This window comes from Strix uralensis, chromosome 14, assembly GCF_047716275.1.
Source record: "Strix uralensis isolate ZFMK-TIS-50842 chromosome 14, bStrUra1, whole genome shotgun sequence".
Taxonomy (NCBI): domain Eukaryota; kingdom Metazoa; phylum Chordata; class Aves; order Strigiformes; family Strigidae; genus Strix; species Strix uralensis.
The window spans coordinates 15,644,339-15,668,604 of NC_133985.1; the positions used below are offsets into that span (position 1 = coordinate 15,644,339).

General features: G+C 40.8%; 1 protein-coding gene across 6 annotated transcripts in view; it reads right to left on the bottom strand.

The window, feature by feature from the left end:
• SGCD (sarcoglycan delta) overlaps positions 1-24,266 on the bottom strand; it is a 399,661-nt gene that overhangs the window by 49,110 nt on the left and 326,285 nt on the right. For all 6 annotated transcript variants that reach the window (XM_074883679.1, XM_074883678.1, XM_074883682.1 and 3 more), the window contains 2 exons: positions 2,502-2,589; positions 107-226 (listed from right to left, as the gene is read on the bottom strand). In XM_074883679.1, coding sequence (XP_074739780.1) covers positions 107-226; positions 2,502-2,589 — 208 coding nt within the window. The remainder of the gene's footprint in view (positions 1-106; positions 227-2,501; positions 2,590-24,266) is intronic.

A 24,266-nucleotide genomic window follows, 5' to 3' on the forward strand; every position in this document is an offset into this window, starting at 1 on the left:
ATCTCCAAAAGAAGCTTTCCGCAAGCATAAAGGAAAGTCAGGCAAAGCTATACTAAAATTTGAAGAGGCGCATATTAAAACAGTGATTTAGTGAATAATCTTTTACCTAAAACTCTCAACCTCTCTGCTCCAACCACCACTTCATTGTCATCTGCAGAAAACAGCAATTTTCCGGAGAGGGTTTTCACCTCAAATTTTTGGCTGTGTGCTTCCACTGCTTGGGGACCTAGAAGGAAGAAAAGATTTAGCACAACCTTTTAGTGAAAAGTATAAGAAAATCGCATAGTAGCTTCATAAATTTAATAAATCCATCTGCTGAGATTGTCCTGATAGCTCTGCAGATACAACCTGCATCTGACACACCAAACAGGGAGGTCTCTGCTTTTCAGAAGGTGACCTCTCGATAGAAAAGGGCACTGTTTTCTACCCAAATAACAGCCCCTCAATTATTTCTACTTTGTTTTTGTTAATGATTATGTATGTCATAAAATCACCATTAACTTGGCATAGCTGGGAAATTGTTACAAAAAGACAGACCCACATGTGAAATAGCAATGAATATACCCAGCCATGGTTTGAGAGTATTGGTGCAGCTGTTAAGAGGCATCAAGAGTTCCTGAGTCCATTTTGCTTTGACTGATGCTTCAGTGTAAAACATTCCTGGTTTTCTGCCTGTTAAATATACCTGGATTAAAATATCAGTGTCATGCAGAGTCCAATTTAAAAAAACAAAACTAAACACTACCACAGGAGCAAATGTTTTCTCCTAGACCATTTCAACCACGTGCAGGCCAAGGCAATGGCAGGGTCTCTCACATTTCAGAGTTTTTAGATGAGTAAAACTTTCCTTTGTAGCTCTTATTTCAATTCTGCTGCTTCTCCTGCAGACTGCTGTGCACTGCAGTGCTGGAAAGCCTCTGGCAATGTGTTTTGTTGTGGAGTCTGATAAACATCAGCTGCCTGAATAGCAATTCTGTGCAGGTCTGTGGCTCAAAGGCTACAAAGAGCAGGTCCCTTGGTTACTGGACCTAGGCTAAACTTCGGACAAATCACCATCTAGCAGCCCTGTGCAACTCAGTACAAGCAACAGCCTCCCTGGAATATGCTACGGTACAAGGCAGGTGATCAGACTCTGCATTAATTGTGGCTATCTTCACGGCTGGTCTCATTTCTCAAAAGACAAGAGAAATAAGACCTGAAAGCCAGTATTTTCTTATAGGCAGTTTCTAACCCCATCTACACCCACGTTTGCCTGCACAGGTCACCTGTACTGGCATCAGGGCACACAAAGAATCGTGTGCATGGTTCTCACTACAGAAAAGTGAGTCTATGCCGAGATCCCTGGAAACACTTAAAAATCTTGTAGCCATTCTGAGAAAATCCAGTACTTTCAAGCTTTAAGTTTCATTTGTATCTTGCTAATTAACTGCCTCCCTACCCATCACTGCAGCACAGACTATGTGGGACCACGTCTTCACTTTGCTCTGAAACCAAAGCTGCTGCCAAATGCAGAAACAAGCTCAATAACCTGAACATCACACCAGCAGACGTCACTGACTGCGTCCTCCCAAGCTCTTGTGAAACAGAGATGCTTAAGTGAACCAAATGCCCTCGAAAATATATGGAAAACCAACTAACTAAACACATTCATTCTGAATGTGAGAATCAGGGAGCTTGGGGTTGAATTTATTTCCTTCCTCCAGGCAATTTTCACGCGTGCTGCTTAAATCATTGCTTACTGAAGCTGCATATTTAATTATTTAATACTGTGACTAGAGGCCAAGATGTTATATAAGCAAACCAAACAACCCAGTCGCAAGTAGAAACAACATGCTTATGGATTACTGGCTCTGGCACACAGCAATACTTCTCCTGGTCTCTAGATAAATCTCAATAAATAAATATCTATCTTATATATATATATAATATTACCATATATAATGCATTAGGCTCTTTCAACCCAAATTACACACGCATTCATTCAAAGGCTGCTGTGCACTGGGGATTTATGAAACACCCATTTCCCCATCAAACACACTCATGCTTGGGAGCACGAGAGCATTCTTCATCAGCAGAAGGGCACAGAGAGCTCTAAATTGCAAAACGTCCCAACCCAGCCACAGTTAATCTGCAGAGTTCCCAAGATCTCAGTCAAGTTAAAAGTGTCTCGGGAAAAGCCTGTGCCTGTTACAACAGAAATGTCAGCCTGCATATGTTCTTCTTGACCCTGACGTCGTGCAACTAACCTTTCTGTCTCTAGATTGTCTTTCAAATGAAAATGATGGTCTGCTTCGTTATCAGAAAGACCAGCCAGCTGCCTCTCCAGCACGGCTTTCATGTCTCTAGCTTTGTTTCTACAAAGTGGAGCAAAGTTTTCATTTGTACTTCACGAGACACCTGGGCTCCCCTCCTGTGTGCTGTCTAAAGCCAATGCAGCATCCCACAACACACCCACTTTCATCCCTCCTTAATTCTTCCATACAGCCTTTCCCCCTCCTTACCTGTTACAAGGCGAGTAAGGACTTTAGTCTTCTCATTGAGGATGTTCACTGTCACATTTCTGGCAGACTGGAAGTACAGTGGGTTGCCCTGCAACGAGACCATGAAAGCAGGCACATGAGATGGGGATGGCTGCCGGAGACCAGCCTGCTTGAGACACCTGGAGCTTTGCCTAACGCCGCTGGGCTGCTCTTAATGGCCCAAGGTTGGGCGTGTGGTTGAGGTGCAAGCTACCTCAATTTTTATTGTCCAGGATAAAACCAGACTCCACACCTCTGGTCCAGGTAGTGTCCCAGAGACTAACCTTGTTAAAGGGATGGTTAGCTTTATTGCCAGTATAAGCTAACGAACCTGTTATTTTAACATGTGCAGGTGATATGGGACCTGACCTAAGCTTCCCAAAGGTCGTGGTGTTTTGGGAGGCTGGCTGACAGCAGCAGTGCATTTCAGGGTCAAATCTGCAATATTACGCACAGCTTCAGATGACTCCAATGGGTGACTATGTCTGCCCACCACATGGCCACAGGTGTGAGCCATGCCCAACGGCTGTGAACGAGAAAACCTCATTAACATGTAGAAAGTGCCTTTGATCTCAAATCACTTATGAACCATCCTGCACGTACCACCATCACGTTCCAGACTGGGATGCCAGCTTGGGACCAGACCCATCCATTGGGTTTGGAGATACACAAGACATGAAGTCTTCCCCACTTGACCACACAAATTTCTACCCATTTTTTATTTTTATGCTTCAAATTTACCGCTGAGAGAAGAGCTAGAGCAGCTGTTAACACACAGGAGCCACACAGCTACCTGGCAGCATCCATCTCAGGTATTTCTCCTGCAGAGCGAAGCCAAAGAAAACCCACAGAGAAAACCATCTGGCTCTTTCTGTGTGCAGACACATCCAAGACACCCGGGAACTCGTGTTTTCTACAGGCTGCCCCAGTCCACACGGCTGATTTCTCAGGGGCTATTAGCCACCTATGGCACTAGCACAGGGTGACCCCAACATAAACCAGCCAAAAATCTAATGTGCAAGGTGGAAATTCACTGTCAGTATCTTTTCATAATGTCTAAAGCAGGCAGCTGATTAAATTCATCAACTGACTAAGGCATAGGATCAGCAGAGGGGATAATATAGCAAGAAAATCAGCAAGGAGTTGAAAATTTTATGTCTATATGCTTCCTCCACCAAAGTCTTTTTCCAGTGTTTCAAAATCTTTACATTAGAAATGAATAATCAGGATGAGGATAGAGGATCATGTAGGTCAGGCATGCTTCCTTGCCTCCTGAATTTATAAGTAATATAACTAATATTTGTATAGATGCCATTTTTCTGGATCATGGCAGAAGGACTATGTTGTCTGCATATTAAATATAACCGGAGCACAGGAATGCACTCATGGGAGTCCTGTGATGGACTGAAGCTTCAAGGAACACTTCTAGTGATGACTACAGGATTCCCAGCAGTGTTTGCAGAAAACAAACCTCAGAAACTAAAACAAAACCAGCCCCACGTGTGACCAAATATTCACAATAATTACATTTGGTGCCTTAACTATTTGTGCTGCATGCACTCATGGGATCAGCTCTTCAGCAAAAAAGGGGGAAATGGGATTTATTTGATCAATTATAGCTAGACCATTATGGCTACATTCAGACTATTTACAACTAAAAATAATAAAAATAAAGAATTCCAATTAATCATTTCCAGACCTTGGAAAAGTTTCAGAAGCTTTTGGTCTCCTCATACACTAAATGAGGACAAATCATCCTTATATACATACCTCTGTGATGTGTTTGACAGCTTAAGTAATATAGTATACAAAACTGAAGTATGATTAATACGTTAGAAGTAAGGAGCAGTGGTAATGACTGGTAATGATTTTGCTATTTTTTATTAATTTTTATTTGTGATCTTCTAGAACCTAGAATGAATGTTGATTACTATTTTATGGTTAACAGCACAGAAAAAAAGATGGCTTTACTTCAATACCCACTTGTTCTGGTGTTAATCCTCCACAGCTCTGAACAGGGACCTGATTTGAACACCCCCAGCAGTAGCAGTTTACTGCTACATTTTCATCTCACACTTACAGATGAAGGATGTTTTTAAAGGCAGATAGCTACAATCTGCATAATCTATAGTCATAGGTGAGACTATAAACACTACAAACAGGCCATATGAAGCACAGAAAGGTCACATTTTTGATTTGCACTATTTGACTTTTGTTTATGGAGTTATGCAAGTAGCTAGAGTGTTTTGAAAAGGCCGGGAAACCCTCTGGTCCAAATTCAGGTAGGAAAAACCATTCAATCCCCATGGCTTTGAAACTTTGTCACTGATCTGCGTAACAGGAGATTACACTACAGAAGTACTACAAGATAAGCCAAGTGGATAATATAAAAAGTGTTAATATAAAAAGAGTCACTGAAAAAGTTGCTCTGAAGAAGTCGTACAAGACAAGCTAAAAGCTGCTATCCACCTACAAAAGACTTAAAATATATAATCACATCATGAAACGCTTACCCCAGCACAGTCATCTCATTCACTGATTCAGAGCTCAGATTCATGCACCCTTCAAAAAACTAAATTTCCCTAATGGAAGAGTTATGTTTTTATTGGTCTGCAGGGAAGGAACATTTCAAGCACTTAATGCAATGCCCGCTCTCATTTCCATAATTCTTCTTCCATTAAGAAATGAAAAAGAGCTGAAAAAATTACTCCCTTTTGCTGAAAATTCTGCTGATTTTCTGTCCATCATCTGTTTACAAAGGTATCAACACTGACATCTTTTACACACTGAACATTTAAAAAATGTTTCCTCTGTTGCAAGCTTGGTGATGATGCCAGCTTCCTTCAATCACACAGGAAAAAAAAATAATTAAAGCATTAAAAAATTCTTGAAACAGAAATTATAACTGAAAAGACAGAATCATTCATTTCTCTTACACTTTCATGTTATCATTACCCAAGATGAAGTATTCTGATGCACATGAGCAAGTGGCAATCTAGATTAATATGGCATCATCACCACAATAAAAATAATTATGTAGTGAAGTAATATTCTCATAAACTGTCATAACACTTGATAGACCTAGAGTTAGAATATCAGCATGCAATAAATAAGCATGTCTAATTATAACACTAAGTATGAGACACACCACATTTCCGAAGTATAATATGCAACAATCCAGTTCTGAATCTTTCTGGATAAAAAATATTAAATACATAAATATATGTTACTCTTGGGATTGATACAAAGAAAATGGAAATGAATGGAAAACTGGATTAAGCATTCTTTTGGGTTTAGAAAAGTAGGGAAAAGAATCTTTGTCTACTTGTTTCTCTCCAAAAGGTTCAACCCAATTCTTCAGAAAAATACATTTGAGATAAAATGCATCTGGTATCACTGATCACACAAACCCCAACATATTTCACTGCCTGCATGTTATCTGATGTACACAGAAATCTCTTTCTCTGTCATTTGTTCTTCTTCCTCTCATCACAAACACGACAACAAGGTTTCCCTGCACTTCTCTTCGCAAGAGCAGATGCTGTTCCCAGCCCACATGCTGCCATGGACTTGCTCTTTATGCCCGGACTTGGCTGTTACGACTTTAACCTCTTTACAACAACCCTCTATTAACTGTGTTGTGTTAGCAGAGTCCCAGTTCATGTCCATCTTAGCCAGCCCACTGCACTGCACTGAACTACAGCCTTTGATTTAATTTCCTATGCAACTCTGCAAGTTAAATCAGTGGTCACCTCCTTCCCAACACTATTTTACATTAGTGTTTCTTTCCAGTGGTTCCTTTGATCATTTGGCTGGAGAAACTGAGGTAGACATTGATGGGAGTAGGATGCATTTTCTTCCCTTCTGTGTGTTTTCCCATTTGCTTCTGATTTATTTCAAGTATTTTCCTTGCAGGACCCCACCCTGCTCTGGGCTGCAGCTCCATTTCTGGGGGCAGGTGAGGCTGGGATCTTTAAGGACTCTTTAGGCTCTTTATCTGCTTCCAGCCCACCATGAATCTACCATTCATGTCTGCTGGATATCCTACATAGTGAATACGTCATTCTGCCTCTTACTCCACCCCCTCATTAGCAGGCCCAATGGCTTAACAATAATGCAAATGTTTATAGACACACAAAAGAAGTTGGCCACCCTATATATTAAAATGTTAGAGACATGCTGCAGAATAAAGAATGTGAAAAGTGTGAAAATGTGTCAAAACAGTATAGCTTGTTTCTTCACTAAGCAGTGAGGTATCCAGTAAAATATAGAAGACTTTGCAAAAGGTATCGACTGATTGTTTGCTAGGTTAAACACATGGCAAAACAAGCCCTAACAGCTCACTAGCTGTCTTTCTTTGGCTCACTTTGGAAGAGATGCTAAAAACTCCTAGATCAGAGACTAAAACAGAAAAAGCACTTTGACTGACAACCTTAATTTGCAGCTGAAGCAACCCTAACCAGTGCTGTCTTTAAGGAAATTCAATACTTTATCAGATGTCCTTAGACTGTTTAAGGGAATTTTATTAAAAATATTTGGAAATCCTTTTAAATTTTAACAGGCAATTTTAAAATAATGCATCACAGTCACTGTGTTTGTAATTTGGATGGTCGAAAGGAGAAGCTTTGATTTGATCCTGTGGATTCAAAGACTTCACACAGTAAGTGCAAGCAAATCTTGTGGAAATGATGAAAATGGTGAATTTCCTGCAGGCTTGACAAAGTAATGGGAAAAATTAAAATATTAAAGCATAATCCAGGCTGGCAAGGAGCAGTCTATAGAGAAGCCACCCAGAGCACCATTTTCCTGCTCAACTGTACCTCTTACTGACATTACAGAAAGCAAACACTGCTGGACTGTCAGAGGGCAAATGCTTGTTTTCTGTAAAGCAAGCAGCCAGCCCACTGTGAGAGCAAAAGCTCTCCTTCAGCTGGCCTACAGCCACAAGCTTCACTTGCCTGCACCCCTGAGTGCTGTTTTAAGGAGCTGCTGATAGAGGGGAAGTATTCATGTGGGTTATAACAAATATATTCCTTTCCTGAAGTCCAATCAGTCCTACTATATTAGAAACTAAATGTGGTAATAGTAATATCAGCAGTGATACTCTCCTGCATTGCATTTTCCATTGGTAGGGACAACTCATAGCTGCACGAGGTAACATTTCACAGTTCTGTCTGGTTTGGAGTGGCAAGTATTCATTGCCCATTAACTGAGACACAAAGCATTAATTTCAGGCACCTGAAATGTCCTTCACCAAGAATGGTAAACTGCTAGCGAAAACCCACAAAAACATCACCTCTGCAGTACTTCCTCATGTAACTGGACCCAGCAGCACACACTGCCTGGGACACAGCGCTGCATGCAAGCTCAGTTTTGCAGTTGACAGGCATGTCCCCAGACCTACCAGGAAAGATGACTTTTTAACCTTTACTCTGTCATTTTTCGTCAGTTGACACAGACATGCTTAAATTAGTATCCCTGACCCAGTTTTGTATGCTCCTGTATGATTTGCTCAGCATTCAAAGGGAAGCACCAGTAATACCCTCACTGCATGACACAAAACGCCGAGTTTCCTAACCACAAAGATCTTCAGAACATGCTGTGAGCACACAGTCAAAAAACTCAGACCTGACCCCAAGTGTGTGTTTCTTTCCCCCACTCCTGCCTTCAGAGCAGAAACTCTTCTGGGGAGTGTATGACACTGGAAAAGCTCAGAGCTGACCCTATAAAAGCAGAGAGCTGGGAGTAAACAGTTGAGTAAAAAACTGCAGAATTGGTAACAGATGCTGCAGAGATCAAGCAACTGGCACTACTGTGAATCACAGCAAACCTCACCAGAACATTGTACAGACCTCGTGCACCTCCTGAAAAGCAAACAGGCAAAACACTGAACAGCATCTATCTTTGGCTGTGATGAAGACAAACTTGGGAGTATCTAGTGAACCTCATCCCTAAGATCCTGCTTGGAAGAGCAGCCTGGCCTTCATCTGCACTAACAGAAAATCTAGACTTCAGGCCAAACTTGCAAGCCAACCATTACTGTTTCTGTTTCAAAAGTAAACCCAATAGCTCCTCCTGTTTCTGATCCAGCTCCCCACAGCAAGAAGAGGATTTTGCCCAGAAGCCTTCTGGCACATAAATTTAAGTCGTGTAGCTAAATCCCTAGGTGCTAGATTGAAAACATCCCTTAATACGATTTGAACATACTTTTTGTTGTTTAATCACTGAATCTCTTTTGATCTTGATTTTGTCCTTCAAACAGTTGAATATACTGTTCATGTAACCAAATCCCTTTTTTAGTAAAACTTCTGATTTGACAGTGTAAGATTTTCATAGGAGAATGAAAGTAAACCACGAATGGAATTGGTAACAAACAGATAAAGCAAATGCTACAAAATGCCCCAGATTGTGCTATATTTGTGTCTAAAGACGATTATATTTAGGGAGGAGGCAATAGGTCCTGTGCAGAGATAACAAAATGTAGTCTGCATCCTCTTCTTCCAGGAAACAAACTCTTTTCACAAGTGTAATGTGCCCAGGTCATGTAATCTGGATAAATAATGGAGCTGATACAGCCCTGACCTGCAACTGGCACTCAAAGGTATAAATGTAGTATTATGTGCTGACTTAATGTGCTGTGTTCCAGCTTCTGACATTTTATTAAATATTCAAATGCTTAAAACAAAAAAATCCAAGTTCCTTCTTCTATGCAAACAAGGTACAGTCACCTTTGCAGAAAGATATGTTTTATAGTACCATGAAGCTCAGAAAATACCATGGTCCTTACACACAACATGACATATTTTAACAGCATAGATAGTGTACCTGTTGGAGTTTTATGTCTAATACCACAAACTCCCCTCTTTTATGGTATTTCTTGAAGCTCATTTTAATAACAATAGAAACAAAAGATAGATTTCCCACTGCTGCATTAAAGCAATTACATCTCTGACTCTTCTTTTTAAAGTGCAAAGAAGGCAGGTCTGTGATGTGAGATCTAAATGACTGGGTTCTGCTTTTGGATGGCTACCCAAGGGGGTTAGTATCCTTCAAAGTGATTTATTTCTGGCAGTCTAGGGGTTTCTCTCTTTAGAAAAATACCTGTAATAATCTCAGATTCGAGAGAGTGGCTGCTTCTTCAAGATGCCTAATCAGCTGCTTTGCAGCTGAGATTCTTCTGAAAATTATATTACACAATGTGTGATGACATTAAAAACAACACCGAAAAAACCTCCAAGACATTACATCTGCCTTGACTTCTTTGTTATTCTTTTTTCTTTTTTACTTCATTGACTTATAATATGAGGAAAAGCACAGATGACAAGATGAAACCGATAGACATACACATAAAAATAAAATGCAGCCGTGCATGTTGGAGTTCTATTCAGTATCCATGGGGGTGGGAAATCTGGATTTGTAACGTCTGAAGGCTGCTGCACATTCACAAAACTTTCTGTATTGGTAGGACTGATCTAAGCATTACTGGCTTCAGAAAAAATTCCAGGGCATTAAAGTGTGATCAGCACCAGGAGTCCTCTGGCAAGACACCCTCAGACAACAGCTGAAATGAAGAGAACGGCACAACTTGTAAAATGACCAAATGCTTCAAGCACTTCACTGCACTCAGAGTTCAACCCAAAGGTGTTATACCAGAGTCAATCAAATGTGCGTTGATTAACTTGGCATCACTTGGGAATGCCCCCCCCGCCCCTGTACAAACTAAGGACTCGAGAAACTGTAATGCAGTCCTAGGTTCTCAGCACACTGATCACCACTTCGAGTACAAATCAACCAAATATTCACTAACCATTTCAAATCTTCTGCAGAAATACCAAACCGCAGCTGCTGCTTAGTGGCAGCTCGCACTGATCGGATCCTTGTCTATAGGAGGTGTTGTAGCAGCAGGACTATGGATTTGTGCTAAGTTATAGCCCATTTTCTGCCTCAGGCTATCCTAGTTATGGTCAACTCCAGTGGTGACAGATATCCTGCTGAAGTGAACACACTGTAGCTGGGCACAGGACCATAGGACAGAAGAGAGCTCTGCTGAAGTTTAAAATATTTTAAATCATCCACCTATATAGCTACTCCATTGCTTGTAACTTTTACTCCAGACAAGTGTGCAGACCTCTGTTCATGTGTTTTCATCTTTATGGCCTTTCTGGTATGCCTAGTGCCTGCCTTAAACATCTTTTAAAACTGCTGGCAAATCATACCTCACTATCTATAAAAGACATTTGAAGACAATATTAAAATTATACAGAACTGGTAATTATGAGTTAACTTTCTCTTACTGTCAGCGTTACTTGGACCATAGTACAATCAGAAACAATTAGGATCTCAGTTATTGAGGTTAATACACATTGAAGAGTATATAGGGTTAATACTAAGAAAGACACAGTAATATTTTCCAGAAGTCTGATTCAGCAGAGACACTTGGGTTCTGCAATGCTCTCAGCACCTTTTAGGCATTCTGTTACCGCACTGCATAACACCAAGTTATATAGCCAGATATTGTTCTCCAAGAAGGCTAATAACGTGGCTATCTCTAAACATTGCTTTGAAATTATAACTTTCCTTTCCTGCATGTCATGGATCGCTTACTTCTTGTATTAGATTATAAATGGCCATGCCAACTTACGTATGCATGTACAGCACGAAACACAGGCAAGATCCTAGCAGAGGCCCCTGGTGTTACTGAAATTCAGCTGCTGCTAATAAGAAGAAAGGAAAACATTTCCATCTGTCTGGATTGGGAAAAAGAATTCATGAGTCTCTGATTCATCTGCATCCATATGCTGATATGTAGACAATACTTATGGACACATAGACATATGCGAGGTAGCCAGCAACAGAAATCAAATCAATCACAGATCACAGCATGTGATTTGCCTAATTATGAGTAACACCTCACATTTTTTATCTACGCAAAAAGCACTTTGTGAACGAGCAGATGGCATTGCTATGAGATGGCACCATCCTCGACAGTTGCAGATGCAGAGCATTTACACAGCATGCTGAAAAAATGACACAACACAAGCTGCTTCCTGGGAAAAAGATTCAAATTGAACAAGTGTCACCAAACAAAATACACATATTTATTGATGTTCTGAACTTATCTGATCCAGCCTCTCTCCTCAAATCAAATACATACGCACAGGCCAGGGAGTGATGCTATCTAGCCATCATTAAAGTCTCTTAGATAGAACTGCCACGTGAGCTGCCTAGCACAGAAAAGCAGAGATGCAGACCAACTTAAGTCTAGTTCCAACCCGCAAACAATTTAAATCCACACAAGCAGAATCAATAGGAAGAAGCCCTGCAGAGAAAGCAATTACACTGCAAAAGCAACTATATTACAGCACGGTTACGGCTGGGAGGCAGGACGCAGAAGGCCATCCTCACTTCTGTGATTACCCAGTGGAGTTCACTCCAATGCATCTGGCCTGTGAAATGACAAGGTTCAGCCTGGACATGTTCATGCAATCAAAGCATTTCTGTTTCGGGACATCTATTGCAATTATAAGGCTCTTCTTTACGCGACCCGTCCTTCAGGTTTGCTGTGCTCCATAGGCAAATGCAGGTCTGTGCATCAGGAAACAGGTTTGAAGGGCTCAGCGTGCTCTCCTTTTCAATAGCTTCATGGAAGTAATAATCTCATTTCCTGGATCTGCAATTATTTATTCACTGGAGACTGTGCACTCGCCACTGTATGAGACACAAAGAAAGATCATCTGACCCTTCCTGGTGACAGAAAATTCAGGTTTTCTATTCAAATTCTTGCTTTTATTTATGGTTTGTCTGCATTTTTTTCCCCAAGTTGCTGTAAACACATGCACTGGTGTGACAGGTTTGAAGCAGCTATAAAATGATTGATGAAAACCATATTTTGGCCTTGTTGTGGGAATATTTATTGTAGAAATATACTCAGTTAACTCTGTAGGGGCATATCTGGGAAAATGAGGACAGAAGAGAAAGGCTGGGCCTATGACTGTACCTCTGATACTAAGGTAATTTGATCTGCTTTAATTATGATACAGGGTTATGGGGTCACAGAAGCATTTGCACAAACTGTTTTTGAATTGCTTTTATCTAACCACTGTGTTTCTTCTGCTGAAACAATCAATACTCAGCTTTAAGAAGGATGCTCTGTCAGTCTACATGGCTAGACAGAGACTTCCCCACAGGAGTAAACACAGGGGCCAAACTCTGACCTGCAGTGCCCTAACAGTCCATGTGTGAGTGTCAGACAGGAACTGTCTCAGAGGGGAAGAACTGCGAATCTCCATCTGTCTTGGAGAGGCTGAATGTCTAACAGCCAAGGCAGTAGTACACTTGAAAAGGTAAAATGACAGATGCAGCTAAGCATGTGACATGAAATTGGATTGATCTGGAGGAAGGATGTTAAATCATGCTGGACGTTGCTACCCAGAACACATGTACCTACAGAGATAGCATGACAGCAAAGGTCTGATCAGTGGGACAATTGCAAGAGCAGGGCTACAGTGCTCTGTTTTGGGATTTGACTCTATCTTGTGGCTGCCATTCAATAGACACTCTTGATTATCTGCTTCAGGGTGAAGAGAGGAGAGGAACACAGGGTACAGCCATGGCACAGGGCCGATGAGCAAAAATACATCCCTAACCAACACCTCTGGGGAGTGGTATTTCAAAAGATGTCAGGCTCACAGAAAGAGCAGCAGATGCTTTTTCCATGCCTGGAAGAAGACAGGAATGTTGTTTGGGGAAATGGTGAGTAATGGCAAAAGCAGCCAAAGAGATTAGGATGTGTGAAGGTAAAATAGAGCACAGGGAGGCATATAAAAGCCAAGGACCCTGAATTACTCTTCGGGCAATCAGCAGGGTGGCTCAGGCTGTCTGCTTGTCTCCACTTCTAAACAAAAGGCACTTGCCTCCCGATGTTTTTATTCCTGAAGTTCTTCCAAAACTTGGGAGGAACAAAACTGATCAGTAAAGACACCCAACCAGGAAAGGGTGCAGGAAGGGTCCTCCCTGCATGTTCCCGCTTATTCTACTTCAGCTAAGCTACGCTTCCCAGAATGCTGCGTAACAGGTAATGTTGCAGAAACAAAAAGCCTGCTGCTTTCCCAACTGTGTGCCAACATCAAGGTTCACCATTTATAAATACAGTTGGGATCTTAAGGAAACATATATAACAAAAGTCAGTTTGCAGTAGTAGGTGGGGATTTCAAGAGGCAGCAGAATACAGATAAAATATTTTGGCTTGAGGCAACAGTAAACATGCAATAAAAGGTGCTTCTCAATCCAGCAACATTGACAACATACGTGCCATTGCCCTGTGTGACCTTTACTTCATTTAAACAGTGAAGGATGTCCTGCAAAAAACTGGAGGACACAGGCTCTGAACACTCAGCCACAGGAAGCATCAGAGGAAACATGTTCAGGTTCATCCCATCAACCCACTGTCTTCCAGCCATGGCTCTTTGGAAGCCAAGTCACTAAATCAGCTCGAGTTGATCACTTACTCTTGACCTTTTACAGCAATTAGTGTGCGTTTGGATTATGGATTATTTGGCCGTTCACTGTGTGGCTTCACCTCTGTGTACAGCACAACACGGAATCTGCTTAAAGGGAAGTACCAACTGCTCTAAGGTGATGAACAGCTATGCCCACTTTGTACTTCTAACCTGCAAAATATAACTAGAAAAACCATGATTTTGAGAAAAATAATGAGTTCTTCACACTCTTACAAATAAACTTAATCAAAAGAAAGACAACAGCTTTTGACTGTAAGGATGGAAAGCCTTGCTGGAGAGATATGTTTATTCTGTCAGACAAATGACCTCTCTTCTCCCCTCAATCAATCCACCTGCCTGTAATTTTATTTATTTCTCTACTTTTAAATATTGATGTCTTACAGAGGTTCTCACTGGAAAAACCACATCTTACTCTTCAGCTGTGCTGCCTTGGGCTGCAGTCCTGTCTGATCACATCCAACAGGAAGGCTCAGCTTGCATTAGTACTTGGAAAAGAAGACTGAAGAGTGAAATGGATGATTCAGTGAACAGCAAGCTCCTCTCCAAATCAGTAGCCACCCATTCATGGTGCCATGGGCAATCTTTTGCAGCTGCTGCTTGTTCTTAGCAGAGAAGCAGAACTCAGATGTTAACGACTTTCATTCATTAAATGCCCCATGAGAAATCCGTCCCTTGTCTAAATCAAGAGAGAGACAGTGGAACAGTATATTGTTTTGCTCAAGGAGAAAAAGAACTAGAAGCAGAGTATCAAGCTGCAGCTGGAAAGAAAGGAGAAAAGCCTAGGTCACAAAAGCAGTTTTCATTGCCTAGCTTTAGACTACAAATTAAGAATCCAACAAAGTATCCTGCACTAAGATAACGTACAAATCTTGGGATGCATTTACTCACCATTTTCATACACAGACAGAAATTTACAAATCAAATTTTAGTGCTGCTGCATTTGAAATAAACTTTAAATAAAACCTTCCCTTGCAGGCCATAAAGGACTTTCCAAAGGAGGACGTGTCTCTATCCTTTGAAGGGATGTTTCTGGGGGAAGTTGGATGACAGCAGCACTGTACAGTTGATGCTCTCTGGGGAACCTCAGCGGTGAGGAGGCAAAAGCCACAGGTACTTTAGCTCTGCTCCTGCTCAGCAAAAATTTAAGGTTTGAAAGTGAGCAATCTCCTGCTATTTTATGTAAGGGTGGCAAACAAGGATCGTGCCCTGATGGATGAACAACGAAGAAATACTGTGAGCTGAAACACCTTGAATTTTCTTTCCGTTCCACAGGTTATTCTCTTTCAGAGAGAAATGAGGAGCAGACAACCTGCCTCAGAAAATTTTAAGGCCAGACTGGAAGCAAACTTAGAAAGTTCACTGGATTCAGAATTACAGCAAATCAAGAGGAAATCAATGGATATTTAACATTTTATACTGAAAACCTGGAGTAAAAAAAGAAAAAAGAAACAGACCAAAAAAAGGACACCATGGAAACTGCTTTCCTTCACCCCCACAAAAAAGGACAACTTTTTACCATATCAGCTTTTATTCAAAAATATCTGCCAGCTCTATCACCACACTCTTTTACACTTGGGGCACGTGACCTACTAAAATGAGCATGCACATGGATGCAGGACTCCTCACACCAATCCTCAGCTGCTGTAGGAGTGAATGAGTTGGCCACTTTGTTCATCCTCATCCCTATCTCCTGTCCCACTCTCTGTCTACCTATTGACAATGTAAAACCTTTTGGAGGAAAGGGCTGTGTCTGTCCCCATGTTTGTACAGAGACCAGCAGGATGGACTCTGGCCGGTAGCTTTGCTCTGCCACACACATGCAGTATATGTAGAAATTAAGCCAGCAAAGAACACAATGTACACCCAACGCTGCATGTGAATAAACTTACTGATGTCAATGAAATTACTTATGTCTGTAGATTATGCACAAATTAAATATCTCTTTGGACTGAAGCCAAATTCACTGACAAGTCAGAATGCCTACTTCTGTGACTAGATTTATAGCTGTTTTTATCACACACGTACAGTAGTGTCTTGCGCTCCAACACCGTGCCACTAATGCTGGTGTGGGACTGTCCCTTCCTGAAAGACTCTGGCGTACATGGGAGCAGACGGCCAGGTACAGCCTCAGACAAATAGAGATCAAAACTAGAGATGTTCCAACCAGAAAGATGTTAACAGCCAAAGAAATCTTACTTTTTCTTTCAAAAGCAGCATGTCAGTTTTCCCAAGACCCTCAACTAATTTGCCCTAAAAGTACAGGAGCAAATTTAGAGTTGTTCTTGTCTTTCCCTGTGTTGTTCTTTCTCCAAATCCAATATCTGTTATTTAGAAACAGAACAATCAGAGAAACTCTTGTTACTGGCATTACTGGTAAATGAAACCTGGAAGGTCTGGCTTTCCCTTCCTGTTGCAAATCAAAGAACGCACGAACTGAACTGTCTGTAAAAGCAGTTGTGTGTGCCTGTACTTCCTAATGACAGGACAGCTTGTCTTGTCAAGTAACTCTTGACTTATAAAATACATAACTTTTCTGCTGAAATAGTTTTGATCAGCAGAAGAGTTGCAGAAGTCTTTTCTGCCCTGTGGTAAGAAGACATAAACTCTGGTCTGGAGGCTTCTTGGAAATATCAGAAAAACATTCTTTTTCTTTATAATTGGATCTTGCTATTTGTCTTTTAGTGTTTCCTTTGTCTATTTGCCTCTATCTTCTCTCTATCTATACCGTATAAAGTTTTACTCCTTTATCATTTTTAGTATTAAGAAGTTGTTTTTATATTTCAGCCTTTCCAAAGCAGCCAGAATCCTGATTGTCAGCAGCAATGTCTAGACACAGTAAATCCTTAAACTCAAGGCCTTTGCCCTTGAGAGAGAGAAACGCAGCAGAACACATTCGCATGTTTTCCCCTGAGCAGTTTCAGGTGCTTTGTAAGGCTTACCTCTTTCTCAGGCTACAGCTTAAGATGAAATTTGGATCAAGTTTTGCACTGAGAATTCAGGGCTACTCTACGAATGCATTCAATCCCACGGGCTGGTTTAGGTCAGCTGTGGTCAACTATCAGCAGAGCTTCTCTTTTAACAGCAATACCTGCCCAGCAATACAAGTCAGCAACAGAAATCCCATAATCAGTAGGTGTGACTGATGTGTCCTGCACTTATGAATCCCCCAGTAAAACCCCTGTGCTTTTTAAAAAAATATAAGATTAAACATAGAAAAATAAGGACTATGTACAGCTCCTGAAAGTTTAGAAGCCTGTAGGAACACTGAGAGGCCATAATAAATGGCTAATTAGGAACAACGAGCTTCACAGCAGCTTCCCAGTCAATTCATAGAGGTAGCATGCAAATTCAAGATGCCAAACTGAAGCTGAAATAACAGACACTAGAAGAGTGGTGCATGTCCAAGGAAGGCAAGAAACTGCCTGCCAAATTCATTCAGCTCTGCCATTTTCTTTCAGCTTTAAAATCAATAATTCCATGTCTTTTCTTTTTCCTTTTGGGGAAATAAACTAAATCAAATGTTTATTCTATCCTTTTAGCTTCTTGTGCCTGCTCTCCTGTCTCAAGGCTCGTGACACAGTTGAAAACACGATGTTAGCTGATTTGCAACATTTCTGTGGAAATACAGCCCCACCACAAAACTCAGCTCCACTGTCCTCCTCTTCACAGCTGAAATACAAGCGATTTCTGAGATCATGGCAAAAATGCAATGCAAAAGCTTAGTGACCACACAGCACCCAGCCTTAACCCAGCGGCTCACTTTGAGTGGTGATGCAGATCACTTGTTTTTATGACTGCAGAGTCCAGCTGCAAATGTTTAAAATGAAGAGGAGACGGAAATCGGATCGGAACAGCAAAATGAACACATGATCTGAACAGATTCCCTCTCCTGACACAACCAACACAAGCAGAGAAATTTCACCTGTCAAAGGGAGAAAGTCAAACACATTGGGAGATAGTTTGGGAAATTCTCCATCTCCTTCATCCATCTCCTTCATGCTTAGCTCCGGAGCTGTTAACTAGTGCACATCAACTCCATGGCCCAAACTCCCTCCCTAGAAGGTGGACACCACTGACTATAAAAGTGCTTACTCAGCTTATGGGTTCAGATACTTCTGCAGTGACCATATTGGGTTTTCTGGACACAAAATCTCCACTGATGTTAGGATAAGAAAGTACAAACACATTGTTCCCAGAGTTAGTTCAGAGGTGTACTCACGATGAAAATATAGACAAAAGCTGAGGTAGGTAGCCCACTTGGCACAGCTGATTGACTTTAATAGGTGTTGATTACACTGCTCATATTGCATGAAATTAAAAAGCTTACAAATGTTATGAGCCATTACCCTTCCATTTAAGAGAGCTTATGACAAGTTAGCAACATTTAATGAAATCCTTTTCAAAATGCCATAGGCAGCCTCCACGAGATTTTGCTTTGAAATGTAACTTGTGGAGTTATTTCAAAAAGTTTGTTTAGTTCAGAGCTTTGTCTCTTGCTCTTCTTTGGGATACTCTGATTTTGCATCTGATGGGATACTTCAGTTCCCTGTTGTGGTCTCAGTGTGTGGCACAAAACACCAGCGTGTTACTCAAACACCAGGGAACAAAGCAAGATTTAATTCTGGTGGTATTGGAAGTACTCCTTCAGCCAGCCTACAAAATTTCACTCAGAATTCAGAGCTGAAAGACTTCTGACCAATTTTACTATGAAGGTAAAGGGAAATATTTTCATAGTTGCTGTAAAATTTACTTAAACTTCCACCTTTTCAGCACACTGGAAATATCACAGAGCCACTAACTGCCCCCAAAGTGCTGGGGCAACCAAGGTTCAGTCTGAAGTAGGCTCTCTGGATTTTATTGCTTAAGAATGAAACTTATTAAGAGGAGAGCATATCAATTTTATAAATCCCACTGGACACTCACAGCCTGCTGCCGTATGCAGACTCAAATCTGATTTGGATGGTGATGGCAGCAATATCTGTGCATCAGGTGAGGGCGCTTCTGCCAAAATGATGCCTTTTGCAACTTGCTCGGCTGCTTCTGTTTATTTTTACTGTTTGTCCCGCTGACTGCCAGCTCTCCTCTCTGTTGATAGCTGTCAGGCCAGCAAGGCTCAAACTGACCAAACCGAGAGAGACATTTATAGCAAAAGCACACTGGCACAGAATCTAACAACAAGGTACCTGGAGTGGTGCCACAGCGAATGCTTAACAAACCCTACAGGGAGAACATGAGATGGCCAGGCACAGCTGCAAGAGGCTTTCTTTTGTTGCCTGTGCTACCACTAGCAACCTTGTTCTTTTTTTAAATTATTAGGGCTTTTAAACAGTATTTTATCATCCTCTGCCAAAAATCAACCAAGAAGCAGTAAGCTATGAAGATGCAGTTAGAAAAGTATTGTGCTTCAGAATTCGACCTGGGATAGTGTGAGTTTTTGCTACCTGAAGCTACAGTGGCAGCTATACTGCCCTAGAGGCAAATGCCAAGAGACCAACATCTTCATGAGCTGCCAGGAGCTCTCACAGGCTCGTTTGTATCATAATGTGCAAAAAAGAAGATTCCTCTCCTCTTTGATGAACTAAGGGAATTACAGTGGGAGGAGTAATAAGCAAAGGTGGTGGGAGTGTGCAGGGACTGGCTAAGTGACGACAGCACGGTGAGACAAACTTCATTTCCACTCTGTGATGGTTTCAGTGAGCGTGCTGAAATCCTTAAGCACTTTGCTAGACCAAATCATCAGGAACTAATTCAATATCCTTTTATTGCTCTGTAAACTGACAAAGGAAGAAAAGGAATTATTCTGTCTCCTTCCTCAAAAAATAGCAGCCTTCTTTCATACTATCTATCTGAGCCTTTACTGAAAGTTAGATTTCTACTACACAGTTTGAGCATCATAAAAAGTTGCAATTATCTTGCCGTCTGCATTGCCTTTCCTCATGGGTGAATGTTGCCTTTTAATCCAAATTAGTATGTTATACTGTTTATAAATATGTATTTATGGCTATGAGGCAGGTGTGCCCCATTGTGGGCACATGTCATTGTTTAATCCAAATACATGGTTCATTGTTTTTCAGCGCATATTTTTAGCTTTGAGGCAGGTAGACCTGCAGAGCAAATAATACCGAAGAATACATTCATTACAGAACTGCTTCTGTGCTTTAAAATTATACCACTCTTCTTCCAGATCTGAACATAGTGAGACAAGTACATTGGTAAAATAATTATTTATCACTCTTAAAAGCTTCCTTTAATATTTCTATCATCCAAATACTAGCTGGGGAAAATGTAAAGTACAGACAAGCATATTTTATGCACTTGCTAGTCTAGCTTTTATGCTGATGAGGACTTACTAAACACCAGTAAAGGGAATAGCAGTTATCAGCCCTAATTCACAACTGTGAATTTTTTAGGCCAAACAGATGCCCTTGCAGAATCACAGCCAAGTGTCAATGACAGGTCCAGTCCTTCTTCCACTGTAGCCACCAGTTATTTCATATGGCTTCAAATGAGACCAGGTTTGCTCCGACACTCTGAGCAAGCATACCGCTCTCATTGAGACACTCATTGCCACAGTGAGCAGGATAAGGACCTCTAACATTACCCAAAGAAAGGGAAAAAAACCCAAAAGACACTGTACTTTGCCTCTGGCTTTTTTCTTTGGTGTATAGGAGTCTTCTTTTAAATTCTTTTTTCAGTTGATTAAAAATAACGGGAAGCAGACCTTCAACATGAAACCAACTAAATACGCTATGAGAGCTCTTTTGAAAGACACTTAAAATCTCCTCAAAATCTGTTCAGTGAATTTTTCTGTCACTTATACCTGTGCAACAACAGAATAGCTTGGAGCTCCCCCAGGTAGCAGAGGACAGACAAGAAAGGTTGGTGCCCATGTTTAGATCTGTGTTCTCAGACCCACCCATCCATATGAGAGTCTGCAAGAGAACTGAATGGGCAGGACCCCAGTCAAGAGCTTTATACTGCAAAAAATCTTTTGTCAGGCAAATCCATACTCTTGTCTTTAAAAGGATACAGGGTAAAAAACCCCTTAAGACTAGGTGTAAACATACGCAAACTGAGGTTTATTTTTTCTATCTATGCACTTGAAATGAACATTGAAAGGGCAAAACCATCCTAATCCTATCATAGCAATGTCTTTCTCTGCTTCCTAAAACTCAGATTATCATCTCATTGGTTGTCACACAGCTCCTGAGAGAAGTAATTAACTTGATTTTCCTGTATAATCACAACCCAGGATTTTATTCCTGTTGTTATTGAAATGAATAATGCACATAGCCTGTTCTCTGCCTTGCCCCTTTTAAGTTACTTACAGACCTGGATGTGGCAAGCTTCAAAACACCCCAAGTGCACTAAGAAAGCTAAATCTGTGCTCACTGTAAGCTTCAAGCAACCTGCTTGTTAGCAGCTCTTCTCAACAAAGTCAGGAAAATTTCCAGGTTTAAATTTCTGTTCAAATTAAGGCAATGAAGACTGAAGACCACAAAACTGTTGCCATTGCTTTCCAGCACATAAAATTAACAATTCATGCTGCTGCGTGCAACTTTCAGTCAAAGTTTGTCTGATTTATAAGCAAGCAGATGGTTCACACGATAGTCCACAATAAATTACAACAGTTAGAAAGACAGCTACATTTTGAGACTGACAGTGCAGCTGAGCTACAGATGGGTTTATAGATGACCCTTCCAATTTTTAATAATCTCCATAATTTATGTGCAAGTAAAGAAATGCAAGGATTCCTAATGCACCTTCTTGACTAAGTACAAATCACTTTTATTTACACTGGCAATACTTCATGGTCCAGTTAACTTCTTAATTAAAGGCAGCAAGATGCTCATGTTCCATGCAAGTGGCATGGAAAATACAGTTTAGCGCGCAATATGTTCGGCTGGGAGTTTAAGATGCTCTGAACATGCCTGGAAAAGGGAATGCATCTATCTCATTTCATTAAAACAAGACTACAAGGGTGCAAACACTGCTACCACCAGTTGCTATTCATTCATTAATCTCCAGATAAACTTCAGGCTCATGCAGTAACAAGGTTATGTTTATTTGCAAGCTCTGATGCTTAGAAATAGGATCCTAATCCAGGAGGCACTACAAACCCAGTATTACTGAGCCAGGACTAGGATGGGGAAACAACAGGAACAGCCTCGCTATATGAAGGGAGAAGGATTTGGGGGTTCACTCTTGGATGGGTGAGGGAAAAGGAAAGCAAGCCTGGGCCACTTCTCCAGCAGGGGACTGAACCACATCAGTCCAATCCTTCTGATAAGTTTTTTGAAGAGACTCCCGGAAAGATGCCTTTGTTGGGTTGTCATCAATTGCATGCCTCAGTGCAACAGATTCAGTTCTTCTTGGTTGTAATTTCAGCTGCAATGAGTTACCTTCCAAAAGGAGCCCAGCTAAATGCCACTGTTCTGTCCAGAAGGTGACGAAGGGAGCAGTACCTACTAGAGCTCTTTAAGGCACAAACTACAGAAACTCAAAGGTTCCCACGCAGCCAGTCTCTTCAGATGACATTTGAGGGCTTTTCCTCCTCTCTAAACCTTGATCTTCTCTTCCTGCCAAATTAATCTGAAAAAGAAATCCACTTCTAAGTGGAAATCCAAAACTATGTTTAAACCAGAAGTCACAGCTCCTAGGAAAGCAAGTCTATGTGTAATTTTAATTACCACCTTCCTGGGGCTTAAGAGATGCAGCAGAAAAGAAGAGGCACCAGTGACTAATTCAGGCTTTCAAGAATTATCACAATTCATGTTTTGGAGATATTTTGGCAGGGATTGCCTGGCTCTGCCCACAGCAGGGCAGCATGGGGAACAGAACTGCAGAGACATGAGTGGGAAAACCCACTCCACAGAGGTCATGGGACTGCAGCCACTTACACAAAAAGCAATTCTTCCCCTGCCATTTCCATGCAGTCCCTTCATCTACTACACAGAACAACAGTGAAAATAATTTTTTTTTTAATTAAAGGAAAGTCTTCTATAAATAACCAGTGTCTGAAAGTCTTTTGAGCTTTATATAAAAACATTATCTATTACTGTACACAACACTTAGGTTTTTTAATTAAACGTGAAAAATATTATATGTCATCTTATTTCTGGGATGGATTTTACTGTTATTTGTCATATTGTTTCTCTTACACTTTGCATATTTAAAGCCACATTATGCACTTCTGAAAACCCAGAGAAGATTACTACAGAATCGGTATGGATGTTCATCTGTACCACTGAGTGCTGAGTCTGGCACTTTATTTTAGCAATATTCATCAAGTTCAGGAATTGCTAGTACACTTCCCTCCAAGAGAATACTGGGTCATACTACTGGTTTTTTTTTTTTAAAAAAAGCATCAATTATTTAATAATATTTTTAAATATTCCATATCTATCATCCTTTGATTGACTGCAACCCTTTCATTTGTTTACAAGACACCAAATTCACACACAGCACAAGAAAGCAGAAGTTGATTGAAATCAATAGGATTTTCCAGTTGATTGAAATCAATAGAATTGTCCCTGTTGCCCCCAGCCCAGTAGTAATTTCAATGTTATCATGAACAACCTGAAAGCCAGCACAGCCTATTCCAGTTTGACTTCACTGAGAAGTCAGGGAAACTGTATTCATGGTTTATGTAACTATACAGTTAATACACTTTCTAGGACTCATCTACTGAAGCCAGAAGGGATGCTCCGACTCACTAGGCTGTAGATCAGACCTTCTGGCTTGCGGCTAGATCCTTCTCTGGCTAACAGCAAGAATAATTCTGGAGGAGGGATAAAGCAAGGAACAGACACAGGAACACACAGACCTTACCTTATATTTCTTCTTCCTTGCATTCATTAAACTGTCAATGGTGTAGAAACTAGTTTCATAACCTCAAGAAGGGTCACCTTTGTACCCCCTAACACTGAAATGCAGATCAAGATGATAATACGAAAACAGTAAACCCCCCAGTATCAAGAAGTGGTTCTCAGTTCTCTTAGTAATCAAGCATTATTTCCAGGAATCTAACTAGAGAAAAAGAAATGTAAGTAGCAATTTGTCAGCTGCACCTTTCCAACACATTTTATGTTACAAATTGTATGACGTGTAAGGTTCTATGGTTCTGTTTTAATTCAGGAATGAAAACATTTACAGATATGAACATTTTCTTATTATCTTTTTTCCCAAATGATGCTTGTTCAAATCAATTGCTAGCCATCTTACAGAG